Below are 17,541 nucleotides of genomic sequence, written 5' to 3' on the forward strand. Positions count from 1 at the left end.
CTGGGCCACAGTGGCTGCTGCCAGCTCTGTGGCTCTGGCAAGGCAACCTGCACACAGCCCCACAGGCAAGGTGTCCTGCACACAGCACCACTGGCTATTATCAGCTCAAGGTCTGGCAGAGGCTGGTGCAGCTGGCAGCCCCTGTACCAGTATAAAGGAAGTGGCACGGGGCAATCTGGATCTCTCTGGGGTTCCTGACCGAAATGGCTTTCTTGTGGGCACCTGTTGCTGCTTACTTAACTCTCCTCGGCACAGTCCTGGGTGAGTGGCAGACAGCTCTCCATCTGTGGGCAGGGCTGCCCTTGATGTTTGTTTCCTGGCTTGTGACTGATGGGGCTCAAAGACAGATGGGGGAGGCTGGGATTTCCATTCCATGATGCCCAGAACACCCCCGGAGGTCCAGCCCTCCTTGCAGGCTGTTGTTCCCAATTGCCTTCCTTTTTAGAGGAAAGGGAAGAGCGCTTCCTATCCTTGCCTAGGGAACTTGCTGGCATCTTGCGGGGAAGGGCCCATGGCTTAGTGGTACATGAGGCTGAAGTCTGTCCCAGCTGGCAGGGGCTCATGGGAATTGTAGTCCGCAGACATCTGGAGGGCCAACCCTATTCTAGGGGTACCCTGCTTGGAGCAGCTGACCCAATTACTAGGCTATGGAACAGAAGCAGCGTATATCTTCTCAAAGGGGAGAGTCCCCTGCATGTGGAGGTGTATGATTTATGATGGTCCAAACCTTTTGCTGTGATAGTGACCACTGGCCTGGCCCTCGCTAGTTGGCTGCTTTCTTAACTCCTGGCCTGCATTTTGCTTCCCAGGCTGCGGAGTCCCTGCCATTCAACCGAGCATCAGGAACACAGAGCGAATTGTCAACGGAGAAAATGCAGTCCCAGGCTCATGGCCCTGGCAGGTCTCTCTGCAGGTGAGACTTTTAATCTTTTGGGGGGATCTGTCCCTGCCTTGAATAAAGGATAGCAGCAGCCTCTAAAGAGAGGGATGGGGTAGCTTCTCCAACCTGTCCCCCCATCACCTGTCGCCTACCTGCTGCATTGTTTACCTGCAGCCACTGTAAGAGGAGAGGGACGGACCCCGGAGCATGTGGGAAACAGGCAGTGGTAGCAGTACCTGCTGAACCTCTTGCTTCTACATGGATCTTCTAGGGATTGAAATTGGCAGGTTAGGGGAGGGAGTGTAGCTCAGTGGTAGAGCAACTACTTTGCAGGCAGAAGGCCCCAAGGTCTGTCCCCAACACCTCTAGCCAGAAGGATCCGGTAGGAAGGCGGTATGTAACCCCTCTATCCGAGATCATTGGAAGCTGCTGCCTGTCAGAGTAGGCAATACCTACCTTGAGAGACTGAAAGGTCTGACTCAGAAGGCAGCCTGACATGTTCCGTCCTAAGAAGAGTGTCCAAGGTGGACCTTTATTATGTGTCACTATTCAGTGTGTTCTTATGCAGGACTGGGCTAGGCCTGTTGGGCTAAGACGGGATGCAACTGCACTGTAATCTGAGCAAACTACCATAAGCAAAAAAGAGTCTCAAGAACTGGGTCAAGGGCTACACGCCGCCACCAACAAAGACGTCTGCGGTCTGCTTGACAAGGGCCTCATCTGTCCCAATTAATGCCAGAGAGGGAATCTGAATTAGCGCTGGCCTTTGTATGTTCAAAAGGAGAGCAGCCTTTGTGTGCCTCGGTAGCCTTGGCTGAGAGGCAAACCCATCCTCTTAATTGAGAGTCTACACCAAACCTCCTCTGCTCCATCATCCAGATTCTTAGAGTCTGTGGCCTTCGAGCCCCAGCTCTCTCACCCCAGTTTCATTTTGCTTAACATCTAGCCGAAAGAGGCAAACTCAAAAGCTTGCTAGACTACTTTGTGATGCTTTATCGTCTTAAAAAAAGCTTTGTGGTCCCCAGGGAGGCCAAGGATCTGCAGTCTACAGCTCTAGAGCAAAACGTGGCCCTATATGGAATCAAGTCCTACTCTTGGCGTAGTGGTTAAGAGCAGCGGCTTCTAATCTGGGGTTTGATTCCCCGCTCTTCCACGTGCAGACAGTTGGGTGATCTTGGGCTTGTCACAGTCCTGATAGTATAATTAATATTTTCATCATATTTGTCAGGATCTTATCTTATTTATTTATTTACTGCATTTATATTGCAATCTTCCGAATTGCCTGGTGAAAATAATGTTTACAGAATCAAAGTTCTGGATTGCAGAGTGAGGCTATTTGTAAAAACTGAATGTTGTGAGTTTCCAGCATTTTACAGGAGGATGGGCTGGATGACCCCAGAGAGCCCTTCCAACTCCACCATTCCTTGATTCTAACCAATTATGTCGGTTCCAGACCAGATCCGGGGCGCATTTCTGTGGCGGTTCCTTGATCAACGAGAACTGGGTTGCCACTGCAGCTCACTGTAACCTGAGGTGAGAAGAATTCTTGATTTCCCTTGCAAAGCGTGGCGAGTAACCAAACGCTCTTTTTGCATAGCTGGAGACTTAAACCCACCTGGAACCAGAATGGGAAACTGGTACGCTTCAGAGAAAGAAGCCGACTGGTATTTCACAATGGTTTGGGGACAAGTAGATTCCAACAGAAGAGTTGGCGTTCTTGGGATGAACTGCAGCAGCACAGAGTCAAACGAAAACATGCTGATGCCTGCGAATGAATAATATTCAGTGCCAAGGCTACCTTCAGCCACGCTCCATGCTGCCACCCCAAAAGAGCCTAGGGTTTACCGGAAAGTGTGCCGTTACAGAGGGACCCAGAGCAGCAAATTGGGGCATGTGAGGGGAGCCACTGGCAGCCTCCTGAGAGATTCTCTCTTCCCACAGCCCCAGTTCACATTACGTAGTTCTTGGGGAATACGATCGAAGCTCCAACGCGGAGCCAGTCCAGGTGAAGACGATAGCCAAGGTGAGAGGCAATTGCTTCATGCAATATGGCACATCGGGGGGGGGGGGGGGGGCGACATCCACAATCTGTAGACAAAGTACTATGATGGAATATGCAAGAAAATTGATTTCTTTGTTGTTGTTGGCGTTCTCCAGGCCATCACCCATCCCTCCTGGAATCCCACAACCCTCAACAACGACATCACCCTGCTGAAGCTGTCCTCCCCTGCCCAGCTGAGCTCCCGCGTCTCTCCCGTCTGCCTGGCTTCGGCCACAGAGACGCTGCCTGCAGGGCTGAAGTGCGTCACCACTGGCTGGGGCCGGACGAGCGGCATCGGTACGTGGGGCGGCTGGGCTGAGGTCAGGCTTGAAAACAGCCAAGCAGGGAAGGAGGAGAAACAAAAGGCAGGCTTTGGGCAATGTGTTTGGAGGTGAAGGGAAGAATCAGGCGCCTCAACAGCTGCAGATTAGGGCCTGGAAAGGAGGGAAGAGGGGGAAATCTCACTGAGGGTAGGCGAGTGTACTTCTGTAAGCCACAATAGTAATTGCAGCAAATGAAAGCATGCAGGCATCTCTCTTGATGTGGCTGCCCCGTTCCCTGCCTGAGGTTTCCTTGTTTCCCCAGTAAATAATCCAGCAGCCAAGTTGCAGCAGGTGGCTCTCCCCTTGGTGACGGTCAGCCAGTGCCAGCAATACTGGGGCAATCGCATCACCAGTTCCATGATATGCGCTGGGGGCGCCGGGGCCTCCTCCTGCCAGGTAAGGGGGTGTGTGGGCAAGCAGAGGAGGGTGGGTGCTGTGCAAAGAGCGAGGCACCAAACAGAAGGCTGTCTTCTCCAAAGACCACACAGAGGTGACAATGGGAAACTGGGATGAGAGAGGATGGCGTGCATTTGCCCAACGGATGCAGCACCCTCCCTCTCCCTCAATATGGCAGAGCTGGGAGAATTTCAGGCAGGTCCCCACATGGGGACGATGCAGGAAATCCTGTTTCACAACACGCCTTGTTCTGTCCTCAGCGGCAGCTTTGCACACTTCCAGTTCTGCTGACGTATCGGACTGAGCGCAGGGGAAATCCCAAGGCAGATGCCCTGAGCCCGTGCCCTTTGGTGGCCCCTCTTCCCAGCAACTTTCATTTGTCTTCAGATAAGCCCTCTGGGTGACCCGATGTTGCAAGAGGCTACTGCAAGAGGAGGGCGCTCACACCCACTTACACAGGCCTAAGGGTTATCCACGGCTTCTGCTTGACCAAACGGTCCACCTGACCTAGCATTGTATGTCCAACAGTGGCTAGTTGTTACTTGGACACTTCTGCCCAGTGAATGATGGTGACCACATTCTTAGGTGGTCCTCATAGTCAAGAGCAGGGGTAGTCAAACTGCGGCCCTCCAGATGTCCATGGACTACCATTCCCAGAAGCCCCTGCCAGCAAATGCTGGCAGGGGCTTCTGGGAATGGTAGTCCATGGACATCTGGAGGGCCGCAGTTTGACTACCCCTGGTCAAGAGGAACGATGTCTCTGAACACAGAGGCTCCATTTAGCCATGACGGCTAATAGCTGCTCCTCTGAAAATGTTTCCAGCTCTTCTGAGGGGCGGAGGAGCTGCTGTGTATGAATGCCATTTGCTGGTTTCTGCCACGGGGGCATTTCTTGTGCCCCCCCCTCCCATGGGTGTAACTACATACACTAAATCTACAGAGCTGTGAGCATGACATGGGAGTAAATTCCCCTGGATGTAAGCTTCTATGCCCTGGAGGAGAAATAGAAGCTAAATGCGAGAAATCAACAACCTGCTAGATTGCAGCTCATTCTTACGCAGAAGGCTTAAGATACCAGTACACAAGAAAGGAATGTATCTGAGAGCTAGTAAGGGCTTTCCCAACTAATGAACTGTTGAAGACTTTCATGGCCGCAGTCAACAGGTTGTTTTCTGGCCTGGGTGGCCGTGGTCTGGTAATTTTAGTCCACCATTTCTGTGGCTGGCAGCTTCTGAGGTAGGACAAGGCAAGATGGGAATTTTTCCAAGAAGGCAACATGGAATCTCTTGGAGAAATTCCCATCTTCTTGTGTTCTACCACTGAAGAAACATCAGGGACTTAAATTACCAGACCATGGCCACAAAGCACGGAAAACTCCCAAGAGCCGGTCTCCTGGCCAAGTTTAAGGGAAACACCACCTTCTCTGTCTCTCTCTCTAGGGTGACTCTGGAGGACCTCTTGTGTGCCTGAAAGGCTCGGTCTGGAATCTGATTGGGATCGTCTCCTGGGGCACCACCAACTGCAATGTCCAGACTCCCGCTGCCTACACCCGCGTCTCTAAATTCCGCAGCTGGATCGATCAAGTCATCGCCGTAAACTGATCCCGTCCCTGTGGAGCTCAAAGCAGGAAGGAAGTGCAGCACGTCTGAACCCAAAAGACACGGAAAGCAAGCCGTCAAGATTTCCCTGGAAAAATAAAAATAAAAACGAGGACTCTGTGCAGTGTTGATTTGTCCTTCTCTTTGAAACACAATTTCAGTTGCCCACAACAGAATTAGAAACTTCATTCCAGCTGCTGTAGCAAGGAACCAAGGAATGAATTCCAACCTCCATGGAGTACAGTTCTCCATCTTTGGAAATGTTTCAGCAGAGGCTGGATAGCCATCGGACAGAGAGGCTGATTCTGCGAAGGTTTAAGAGGGTGGCAGGTGACAGTGGATGAGCAATAGGGCTGGGAGTGTCCTGCATAGTGCAGGGGATTGGACTTGTTAACCCAGGAGGTCCCTTCCAACTCTATGATTGTACAGCAAGACCTTTAGAGACATGCTGAAAACCTCTCACCTGAATCTGGGCGATCCTGCCCAGTCAGTAAACATACAACAGAACACATTCACAGTGTACAAAACAGTAAGCATCTTCGTTCCAGGTGTCACACAGGCAAAATGTGGCCACAGTATTCTATTCTAATAGTTCCAGCGAGGCTAGCCATGTCAGACTGCTGCAACAAAATTATACTGAAAGACTAGCAACATATGCTTCTTCAGATGGAATAAACTCTGAATCATGAAACCTTCTGCTGCAATAAATTATGTTCAGCTCCAAGGTGCCACCGGATTCCTGGTTCAATGTTCTGGTTTGGTGTCCTGTAAAAACGGCATCGTTGTAAGTGCAAACGACAGAAATATCAAGAAGTGATGAGAAAAACGAGCTCTAGGCTAGAAAGCATTGCGCTGGTCCCAGCTGATTTCATAAAGCATGCCTGGAACTCCCCCAAAATGTGCATTAGCACTTTCATGCTGAAGGACGAAGCTGCCGTGACTCACACTAACAAGTTCCCACAATCACACCCAGCCAGTCGACATCATGCCACGCACCGCTGGGCGAGCGCCAACGTTTTATTGAATAAACAGGATACACGTACACATTTGAACGGACAGAATATACAAAATAAATAATTCTATATACCAATTTCGACATTACAGGTTAATCGACATGTGTCAAATCACACTCCAAAAACAGAGATTCCATAGTGTCCCCCAATAAAAGGGGGGGGGGTAGGAGAAGGCACCAAAGGAAATTTTTACAGCCATGAATACTTGAGAAACAGGCCTATTTTGCAGTTGTCTTACTCTTGATTTTCTTAGCAGTTGATCTACAAGCATTGGAAAGGGCTGGGCACGGTTCTTCCACATGTTTGCCCACCCTCAACATTTTCACAGTGATGGAGTCAGTTTATTTTCTTCCACCCATGCCTTAAAGAATCAGAATTTTCAAGGGGCGTGCTGTTATGTGGCATCACAGCGAGGCCGACTCACCATCCCCCAGTTTTAAAAAAGGCACTGAAATGTTGATATATTGCTAGAGAACTGGGACATTATGCTCTGTGGGTCCTCTGAATTCCCAGTTATTTTAAAAAAGGAAGTCTCCAGCCTTGGAGACATAAGGAAAATGCATATCTTTGCAAGGGAAAAGACAACTTTTAAAAAAAAGAAAATGAAAATTCAGAGAACTTCTGGAGTCTACTGCTACCATACTCTTGTGATGTATATTCTAGTGCCATTAGAAACAATCCCACCAAACCACTCATCTTTAGGTTGGGGGGAGGAGAGGCAGCCATTTTACCAGGACAGCCCAACCATTGAAACCTGGGCTGGAAGTGGGTGGGATAAAGAAAATCAACAGAATCATTGTGCAGAAGGAAAAGGGTGACTCAAAAAGAGCACCCAGAAAAGTATATGGATAAAGGCAGTCTCAAAAAAAACAGGGAAAAACAGGCAAAGAAAACAAAAAAAAAAAAAACACCCTCCTCAATGTGAAAGGTACAAAAATTTGCACAGAAATCAGGGATAAACTGAAGTAGTATGGAACCAAAACTGAACTCCCCCCCCAAAAAAAAACAAAAAAAAAAAACACGTGGAAAAGCCTGTCATGAGGGAAGAGAAAATGCACAAATTCACAAACCTATAGCAAGTTCTTTAAAACCTGCAGACTGGAAGACTTCCAAAAGGCACAACTTGGTCATAACAAAAAAAAGGAATCCAGGGGACAGGAGGGTGCCCAGAATAGGGTGGTCCACAGTTCAAATGTCACCTTTGTGCAGCATAAACAGAATGGTCTGCCACTAGTCAGAACTTAACCCTAATATAAACCTACATCTTCCAAACCATTCGAAGTTGTCCTCTACTGACTTTCAGCTCCTTTGACCATTAAGGTCTCAGATGTCTACTCTGATGGGCAGAGCTGTTCTGAGGCCTTGGCTGGAAGACTTCCGCAACATTTACTGAAACGGTTTTACACCACAGGTGCGTGGATTCCCTCTGACATCCTGTAGCTGCATGTTTGGAGCTGTGCGAAGGCTAACACACATTTTGGACAGTGTGAAGAACAAGCTCAACAAGGCTGGCTTGCTGAAGGCATGTCCGAAAGCGTATCCAGGGAAACCTCTGCAGGTGCTGGCGATTCTCATGGATGTGCAGGGCATCCTCCCAGGATTAACTGGAAAGGGTCCCCGGAAGGTAGAAAATCTGTACGCCCCCAATTTAAGACATCTGTATCTACCCTTTTATTGTATGGCATCAAAGCAGGTAGAGTGCATGAGAGGGAGCATAAGGGGGCACGGAGTGGGCAGAAGTAATGGATCTTTCACTCATGGTGGGTTGTCCAGGCCACACCCAGCTTAAAAGACAGCTTGGTATAGTGGTTAGGAGTGCGGACTTCTAATCTGAGAAGCCGGGTTTGATTCCCCGCCCCCCCACATGCAGCCAGCTGGGTGACTTTAGGCTCCTACAGCACTGATAAAGCTGTTCTGATTGAGCAGTGATATCAAGGCTCTCTCACAGGGTGTCTGTGGGGAGAGGAATGGGAAGGCAATTGGAAGCCACCTTGAGATGCCTTCTGGTAGAGAAAAGCTGCATATAAGAACCAACTCCTCTTCTTCTAAACCAGACCTCTTGCTCCTGTGTTTCACATTCTTTGCAACATCTCTGCTAAGAAGCGACAGATATAAGATGCAAGATCCAGAGAACTGCTTTAGGAATGTCCACAGCTTGACTACGCCTACCGAGATCTTTATTTTCTAATTTGAATAAAGACCCTATGCTGCCCCACGGCCAACAGACCCCCTCTGCCCTCCCTTGACATTCAAAAAGCAACTTGCAATACAAAATGGTGATGGGCGTACAAGAAACGGGTGTGAAGCCATATGACTGTGCGGTTCTTTGGATCTCAATTTCAGGCAGCAACTTAAGGCTAGATTTCGGAGTGCAAGAAACCCAGTGGTCTGCAATAAGGCCCTGACTGGCAACAAACATGGAGGCACTTGGGAAGAATTTAAAATGGCAAAGGCACTTGGGAAGATTTTAAAATGTCTGCTAGAGCACAGCACATAAAAACTGTGTGTGGCCTCCTCTCTCCCACCCCTTCCGTTTTCTGAGTTTTCTCCTGGCAAACAGTGAACATATTGTCTGCAACAACCTATTCAGCACTTCCCAGAGCCCCTGCTTCATTAGAGAAAATATCAAACAAGACAGTTGGATTGAACGACATGAAATGACACTTTCCAGATTTCCAACATTTCCAGATTCTGAAAAAGAGCGTGGCAAGAAAGGCGGAAGACGGCTTCTCCACCCCCAACCGCCACGGCAGTTTTGTATCCACAGGAATCCTCGCTTGATCACCGGGCTTGGCTGGCTGGCTCAAGACCAAGCAAATGTGTGGTGTCCAACACAGGATGTCCACCAGAAATGGTTGTCCTCGCGTTGTGGTTCTCCCACGAAATGTGGTATCTCCCTTCTCCACGTCGACGGCTGACACGGGCGAGGAAACGTGTGATGGAATGTCATCGTGAAGCGGAGAGAGATGGCCTAGATGTGGGGCTGGCCCTCAGTGAGACCCACCAGGGTTCCAGAAGGTTTTCTTCTTTTCTAAGGCAGCAGCTGGGTGATGAGGACATAGGACAGCTCATGGGGGGACATCGGAGCTGCACTCACAGTATACTTCCAACAGCAACGACACCAGTGTTCCAAGAAAGGAGTCAACCCTTCCCCACTGCAGGGATAGGCTACTATCACATCGGAAGGGTTCCACAGTATTCAAGGGATTGTCGTGTGAGGCTTGGGCAATTTCCCTTCATTAAGGCAGTGCTATGCTGACTGCCTACCAGAGCTGCAGGAACCCAGCTTGCTGTCCGTGCTGATACTACCTTGCCTGCTTCCCATCTGATTAACAAGCACGCTCAGCGGCTAGAATCCTGCAGAGAGCTTCTGCATACAAGTCCTGGGGCTTTGGTGGGGGCCCTTCCTTCCAACTGCAACTGTGTGCTCTGCCACACGCAACTCCCCCTCCCCCAAGCTCAGAAGACATTTTAGGAGTAGTCCTCAGTGCAGGAGAACACTTTGCAATACCTCCCTTTGCAATAAAGAGAGATTTGGGCATGCTAGAGAAATTATCGGATGAAGGCCAGAGAAGGCACTGGAGCAGCCTTTTCCAACCTTATGACCATGGAGGAGCCCCTGAAATATTTTTCAGAATTCCCAGAACCCCGAAAACGGGCCAGAAGTGATGTCAGCTAGCCACGCTTTTCTGCCATGCCCGCAGAGGACTAGGAGGGGGGGGGAGAGAAAGGAGACGGTTCGAGGCAGGAGTAGGCATCCAGGCTCCGCCCCCTTCCCTAGGCATGGTAACCATGTGAGAACACCACCTCCAGGTCAATGGAAGCAGCCAGCTCCCTGCTTTCATGGCAACGCCAGGCTGAGCCTGTTAAGGCAGGATACAGGGGAAAGGCTGGGGAGCCCCACAGAGCTCTCACGCAGGCCCAGGGCTCCAGGGACCCCTGGCTGAGAATCTCTGCACTACACATTTGTGAAAATACTCCAACAGTAAGCTTGCATGAAAGGGACCCGATATCAAGGTTCCCTCAAAGAAGAAAGCCTCGTCCCATAGGAAAATGGCCTTAGCCGTGTGTGGAAGGCTTCGAGGCGCCAAAAACCTTACAAGGAAGGTGACAGAGCACAGAGCCGTGCCAGGCTCCAAGCTGCCCTCATATGAAGCCGAGCACCAAGGTCAATACTGTCTGCACCAGACTGGTAGCAGCCCTCCAGGATGTCGGACTACGGTCTTTCATGTCCCCTCCAACCTGACCCTTTTTAATGGAGATGGTAGGGATGGAACCTGGGATCTTCTGCATGCCAAGCAGACGGCTCCGCCAGTGAGCCACGTCCAGGGTAAGCTGCCATTGGTCCCTCTTCCTCATCTCCACTTAGCTGACACTGACCGTTTCCGCACTGGGAACTTAACCATCCTGGCTCCTGTGAAGGAGTGCAAATCCAGGGTAGACGAGGTGCGCTGGCTGGGCTGAATGCTCCCCTGTGTGGAGCATTCTGCCCTGTCTCAAACTCCAGCCTGCAGCCCAGCATGAGGCCTCCGGTGCAGAAACGGTTACTAAGGCACAATGATGCTTTGCGGAACCACGAAACAGGGTGGGAATTCCTGCCCAAAGAGAACTTGGGAGGGCCAGAAGATCAGCACGGACATGATGCTGCAGTTCCAGGACAACCTCCCCCCCCCCCCAAAAAAAAGCAGCACAATGGAGCGAGCAGCTGTCCCCTGGCCGAATCCTACATCATCAATTGCATCTCTGGAATTCCTGCATGGTAGCAAAATAGCATGTGAGCCCTTCTCTGAATTGACAGGCCTGACCCCGCCCCCACCCCATTCCCCACAGTCCAGGCAGACCAAAACATGTGAGAATGTTACACAGTATTGCTAAGTTCCAGTATCTTTGCAACCTTTCCTTTTTCTCACAAGCCAGAGAGGGAAGGACTGCATGGTTATGTGCTGCCACTTGCCACCTGTTGTAGCCAATGCACACGTAATAAATCAGCTCTGCGTATCCAGGCTGGCCCGAGCCAACCTGACGACAGGAGAGCTCTGCTTAATCCACGAGGGGAAACTATGACCTTTGTGTTTCCTGTTCCTGGCTGGGAAAAGCTGACCTCTGGGGGCAGCAGCTGCAGCACAAAAGGGACAGTCTTTTCCCTTCGCTGGCCTCCTCACCAGAATCAGCCGGAAGGACAGAGGAGCCAGACAGACAAAGGCGCCTTGGTTCTTTCGGAAGCAGCCACAGACGCACGGCGTGCTTGCCGATCCGAAGGCTCCTAGCGGTGGACAACGGTCAGTGCAGCACTGCTAACTAACAAGGAAGCCTCGGTGAAGTCGCATGACTTGCAGGGGAGCATCAGCAAACGCCCGCCTGCTAGAAGAGCGGGAGAGCATCTTGAACCGCTAGGTGTCACCCTGGCGCATGTATTTGGGCAAAGTATGCCTCCGATCCTGTGACCGGGATAAAGAGATGAATAGGTCACTTTCCTTGCATGCATGAGCTTCTCTTTACATGCACACTGGCTAATGGCCCAAACCAGACCAAGATCTGCTTGGCTTCTCCAGCTTCCATGGAGAAAAATTCACACAAGGAGCACCGAAGAGCTAGCCATAGCGGCTTCTCCAGACATGCCCCCAAACCCTTCTGCTCAGTCACCGTGCAAAGGAACAGGAAGAACCCTTGTCATCAGTGTTAATAAAAACAGCATGCAAGAGCTCAAAAATACCCCCCCCCATTAACCCACCCAATGTGGCAGACAGGTCTGCTCTCTGAGAGGCAGGGGCCCTTAAAATGACAGAGGTGGCCCAGGAAAAGGCAAAGAGTCCAAATCAAGGCCAGAAATGCAAAGCTAGGAGAGCTCAGCTCGTTCCTTAAGGCAAAACAAACTTCTAAGCTGAGGCAGAGGGATGCTGAGTGGCTTCTGCCATCATGCTGGGGATCTTAGCATGCCTGAGGACAGAAAGTAACTTTTTTCCCCATACCGACGTGAAATCAGCTAGCACTTGGGGGAGATTTGCTGCTACGCTATGGGGCCATGTTCCTTCCTAGGAACCCATCTGGAAAGCGTGTGGAAAGGGGCACAAAGCAGCTTGTGGCAACAGCTCGTGGGCTTTTCAGAGCAACATGAGCAGAGGTGGCTGGCCACTGCCTGCCTCTGCACAGCAACCCTCTGAAGTACCAAGCAGGACTGGCTCGGCTTAGCTTCTGAGACCCAACAAAACTGGGTTACCCTGGGCTACCCAGATCAGGGCTGCTCCATGTCACTTGGCCCAAAAGACATCTCTGGCACCAGCCACCTTGGTGTGTTCTGTCCCCGTGTGTCAAAAACAAGGGGTTATAGGCCAATGAGAGAAGGATGTAGTTGCAGGAATTGTTTGGGGGGCCCTGGAAACGTTGCGATCCTAAGCCCCGCTGTCAACATCCCAGTAGAACGGCAGCAGGGGAGGTGGGGATAGCGGGCGTGTGGAGCCCGCCCTCTTGCTTTCAGACCAAGCCTTTAATGGAAGGAACATAGTTTTGAAGCCTTCGGTGCTGGGGTGGGACACGACCATCTGAGGGGAGTCTGGAGGAGGAAAGAAACAGAATATACGGTGGGGAAAAGAGGGAGGGACAAACCCCATCCCCTTCCGCCCAATTAAGACTGCTGTGATTAAAGGACATCCGTTTCTCTGGCCTACAATGTGCCAGAGCAGCAGTGCCTTTGACCTTCCTCAGCCAACCTCAAAAGGAAGATGGCACCAATTTTACTGTTAGTGGATGGAAAGCAGAAGTTTGGCACAAAAGCAAAGGACAGCTGAAACCATGACTTGGTTTCGAAACACAGGACAAGGCCAAAAGATCTGTGCGCAAGTGGTTTTGAGTGTATACCGCGATTTTCAGCCCGCAAACTCCATCCCAATCACAGACTTGTGTGCTTCCCCGCCTCCTCACTCAAAACACACTTCTGGAATGGGTTTCAATGCATTGCAAGTGGCTGTAGATGGAAGGGAACCCAACGGCCACACAGAGGCCACACAGGCCACACAGAGACGCCTTGAACCTCCAGATACAGAGAACTTTTGGGACTTGAGTCGAGATCCTAAGCTGTCTACCCACCAGACCCCACTGGTTGTTTTTTTTAGCCACTTGGAATCAATAAATAGTCAGAAGCAGCAAGAATCCTTGGTCGAGGGAGGTCTCTCTCCTCTTTGCGTGGCTCCAGGATTTCTAGCAACGAACTCTTGAACTTCTTCCAAGGCCTTTCCAAGCAGCAGACATTCCTTCATGTCCCACCTGGGGGAAAAGACCCTGTGGCTCACACTATCCAGTTAAGGTGGACTTCACCTGGCAGCAGTGAAGATCCTGCAGTGTCCAGAAAGTCCCACCTCCGTCGAGGAGGGATTGTGGACATGGAGGCTGCGAGAGGGAAGAGGGCAGCCAGTGCCTGGGGCTTCTCTTGCCTTAACAGAGGCAGCACACGACACATCCCGGTGGAAAGAACAAACGAGTCCCTGCAACATCCTGGGGAACGATCAGCCGTTGTACTGCTGCTGGTAGCGCAAGTTCAGCTCCCGCAGCTCCCGTTCCCGCACGCGCCGAGACTTGTTGGATTTGGTGGAACGACTGGAGCGGGTGGACTGGGCCGATTTGGTGCTTTGGCAACGAGATGACGCCCTCTTGAGGAGGTTCTGAGAGATGGAGCGGTGCAGGTTCTTCATGGAAGACGACGCAGCCATGCTGACTACCCAGGGGTGCTTTAAGGCTTGAAGAGCCGTCATCCGGTCAGCAGGATCCACTGTCAGCAGACGGTCAATGAAATCCTTAGCCAGATTGGACACGCTTGGCCATGGCTGAAAATTCAAGAGACATATTATTATTGTTAGTATTATTTAATTTGTTACTCGCCACTCCCAAGCAGGCTCGTGGCAGGTTACAGATGTCCAGTTATCACCCCCCCCCATTAAAACCCCATTAAAATGGACAGAGAATACCAATACAATAGACCAATAACCCAACAACATGGTGGAGAAACCCACCCTATCCCCAAGTCTTGTCTCTAGAGGGAGGAGGAAGGAGAGACAAGGTAATCAAAGTTGCAGCTTGACACCAGGGGGATATGTGAGGGGAAAAGATTTAACCACATATTTTGAAGAGCTAATAAAGGCATGACCCCAAGAGCAAACAAAGGTGTTTCAAGCATGCAAGTCTTCCCACAGGGCTTCCCCTTTTTCCTGCCCATGACATTCCTTCGTTCCTACCTTTCTGGAGGAATACAGAAAGAAGTCATAGAAATACTTGCTCAAATTTGGCATGTAATCTTGGCACTAGGACACTGGATCTCCCTACATAGTTGCTCCCAGACAAAGCTGCAATTGTCAGAGGCAGCACACGGATCATTATGTTCCCAAAATGGAACTCCGCTGAGGCCCAATTCACACTTGTCTAACAATGTGGCTGGAGTACTTCCTGACGAGGACATCTGCTGCCAGAGCTGTGGGACTACTGGGACATGGGAGTCACGCAAGCGAGGTTCTGGATGGTTCTTTTCAGTCCAAACATTGCCTGCTTCCGCGAGGTTAGGTGAGAAGGAACTATGCAATTTGCACCTTTGACATGACTCCTGTATCCAAAGGAGTTCCAGAGAGGGAAGTGCCTACCACACTTCTGCCATGTGACTTGGCCCCTGAAATATGCTGAAAGACAGTTTGGGAAAGCAGTCAGGTATCGCTGGGGCAAGGCAGGATTAAAAACCAAGAACCGGCAGGAGGAACCACCTTACACAGCACTCATATCTGAAAGCATGAAAGTCAATATTCCACCGCGGCTTTGCAGTGGTAACAATCCGTCTCTGTATCATTCTTAAGACAGATTAAAAGATTTCATGGTGCTCAGTTGCAACTGATGCCAATTCCAGGGATCCAATTAAAACAAGAGCCAACCTTTGGAGCGCTCTTATCCCTCAGGCGCTATCTGAAAAGTGAGGATTTCTGAAGGATCTGTGTTCACACCACCTTAAAATCATTTCGAGACACCTACATTTCTGCTGGCAGGGGTTCATAGTAATTGTCATCCAGGGACATCTGGAGAGCCACATTCTGGCCACCCAGGAGCTAGACAATACACGAGACATGAGTCAGGTTGGGTCACCCCGACTCATCTGGTGTACATGTAATATCGGGGAGCTTACATTTCTATGCACTGCAGGATTCAGTTAATGAGCATGGGGGGAGGGAGGAGGGGCTTCCACCTTCTCATCATTTTCCAAGCCAGAATGGCCACAGGGAAGGCTGTTTACCTTACCCTGGTGCACAATGCTCCACAGTCAGAACACACGGAGCTGCCTCCTGCACCCACCCCCGCTCAGCTCAGCAAAACAACACAGAAGGGAAGGCCAAATCCAGCTCCACTTCACTTGGGACTGTTAGCTCTCTTTTGGCTAACACGTGGCCAGTTGCAGCCGCCCCCCTGTCCCCTCCACCCTGCCCGAGCTTGGATCAGACATATCATCTAGCTGAGTCCTCAGCCAACTGGAAACCTGGGCCAGTTCCCCCTCCCCAAATATTTTAAGATTAAAAAAAGGATTAATTTGTTTGAGTCCATATTACACTGTTAAACCTAACTCCTACAGGAAACGTTAAGCACCCTCCGCTCTCGCATAAGGAACTGAGATCCAAAATAGACAACTGGAAATAAATTACCACGTTCTGCCTCAACGGGCGCGTCAGCATTACCACCCCAGCTAAGTGGAGCTAAACAGAAACAAACACCTCCACAAGAGGGAATTGGATTTCTTATCCTTCCAATTACTCTAGCTCCATCACAAATGGGGAAGGTACAGAGCACTAGTAATTAGAAATCTCTTCTGGTCAGCAAACCCAAATCGGTTTATTGATCTGTTTATGCTACTGGAGGTTTCACCTGCTGTACTGTACGTATCCATGCCTTGATTTAATTAAGCTACCTGTCTGAAAAAAAGAAAGCAAGAATATATCCTGCTGAGGTTACAAGTAAGATGAGTTTGGCAGTTTCTTCGCCTAGTTCCAGGAAGAGCAGATCCACTTTTGCAAAAATTGCATTTGTTATCTAGCACCAAGTAATTCTTCATGCTCAATGTGTGTGTGTGTGTGTGTGTGTGTGTGCATAGAACAAAAACGGTAACTCAGAACAGGATCTTGTTTTGCTTATAAATATCTGCCTTTGGTTTTCAATAGCCATTTCAGCACCCTAAACTGCAAACTAAATTTTATGGGAGTCTGCAATTGGCCAGACCAACACATTCTGTGTTTCTTTGCATTCCTACTTTACTCTACACTTGCCTGATTCTGGTCTCTTTTATTAATGCTCTTTAAACTGCTTCAACTTCTGAAGGTGAACAGATTTTTTTTACACAGATGTGTACAGGATAAAACGCAACAATAGCATCAACCTGGATTCAAAACGGGACTTGGAAAACCACTTAGTTTTATCCTCAAAGTGTGTGAATTAAAAAAAAAAAAACTGTTTGTCTTCAGAAGGCAAAATTGGGTTTGTGAAAGGGATCGTCTTGCACAAGCTTTAAACATCAACGGGCAACATTTGTAACGCATTGTTCATCCAGCCAAGTAATTCATTCTTATTCTCATTTTCATGCGAGCTCAAAATCACTTGCCAAAGGACTCTCCCTGTGACCTTGAAACATATTTCAGTCTTAACCATCCAACTCAGAGGAAAAAATGAAGAACAAAATCTAATGGTGAACAGAGATACAAACATTTATCTTTATGAATTCAAACAATAGGGAATATTGTGATCAGATCTAACGAACACAAGAAGCCAATGTGCCTGTATGCCAATCTGTTGGCTAGCCCACCACTTAGGCCGGGTGACCAGATCCCAGCCCTTTCCATCATGGTTCCAGGTGAGCCATGGCTCCAGATGAATGGATTCCCTGAAGGGGTGAGGGGAGCCTTGGAGATTTTGAGGAGGCATCCTTTAATAGAGGTCTGAATGACAGGCATCTTTTTGGAGGTGGGTTGAGGGCTTGCTGTTTGATCTTTGGTTTTAGCTGAGGATGGTTTAACTATTACCATAAAGCTGCCTTGAACCAATGGCGAGGAGAGGATCTATATCCAATCAGGTCACAAGGTTCAGTAGAGTCTACTTTCTCGGAAGGTCTCTAGGGTCTCAGAATTCTTTCCCAGTCCTGTAGTCTGAGATGCCACTAACCCAGACTGGGGCTTTGTACAGGTATTCTATCACCGAGTTACAGACCCCTCCAAGGGCAGACGTTGCTGTCAGCAAGGATCACAAGCTATGCAGAGCCACAGGCCAAGAGTACTTGTCT

At 49.7% G+C, this 17,541-nt stretch overlaps 2 protein-coding genes across 3 annotated transcripts in view; one reads left to right on the top strand and one right to left on the bottom strand.

Moving 5' to 3' along the window:
* Positions 1-169: 169 nt before the first annotated feature.
* Positions 170-5,367, top strand: CTRL (chymotrypsin like). The gene is made up of 7 exons (XM_077309671.1): positions 170-261; positions 810-913; positions 2,334-2,413; positions 2,822-2,903; positions 3,038-3,218; positions 3,507-3,640; positions 5,080-5,367. Exons 1-7 carry the CDS (start codon positions 204-206, stop codon positions 5,239-5,241), a joined length of 801 nt encoding a protein of 266 aa, XP_077165786.1. The 5' UTR covers positions 170-203; the 3' UTR covers positions 5,242-5,367.
* An 857-nt stretch (positions 5,368-6,224) lies between these two features.
* The window catches only part of PSKH1 (protein serine kinase H1), a 30,022-nt gene continuing 18,705 nt past the window's right edge, over positions 6,225-17,541 (bottom strand). For both annotated transcript variants that reach the window (XM_077309669.1, XM_077309670.1), the window contains exon 3: positions 6,225-14,068. In XM_077309669.1, the coding sequence (XP_077165784.1) occupies positions 13,751-14,068 (318 nt within the window). In that variant the 3' untranslated portion in view covers positions 6,225-13,750. The remainder of the gene's footprint in view (positions 14,069-17,541) is intronic.

The sequence above is a fragment of the Paroedura picta genome, chromosome 14 (genome assembly GCF_049243985.1).
Source record: "Paroedura picta isolate Pp20150507F chromosome 14, Ppicta_v3.0, whole genome shotgun sequence".
NCBI classification, from domain to species: Eukaryota; Metazoa; Chordata; class Lepidosauria; order Squamata; family Gekkonidae; genus Paroedura; species Paroedura picta.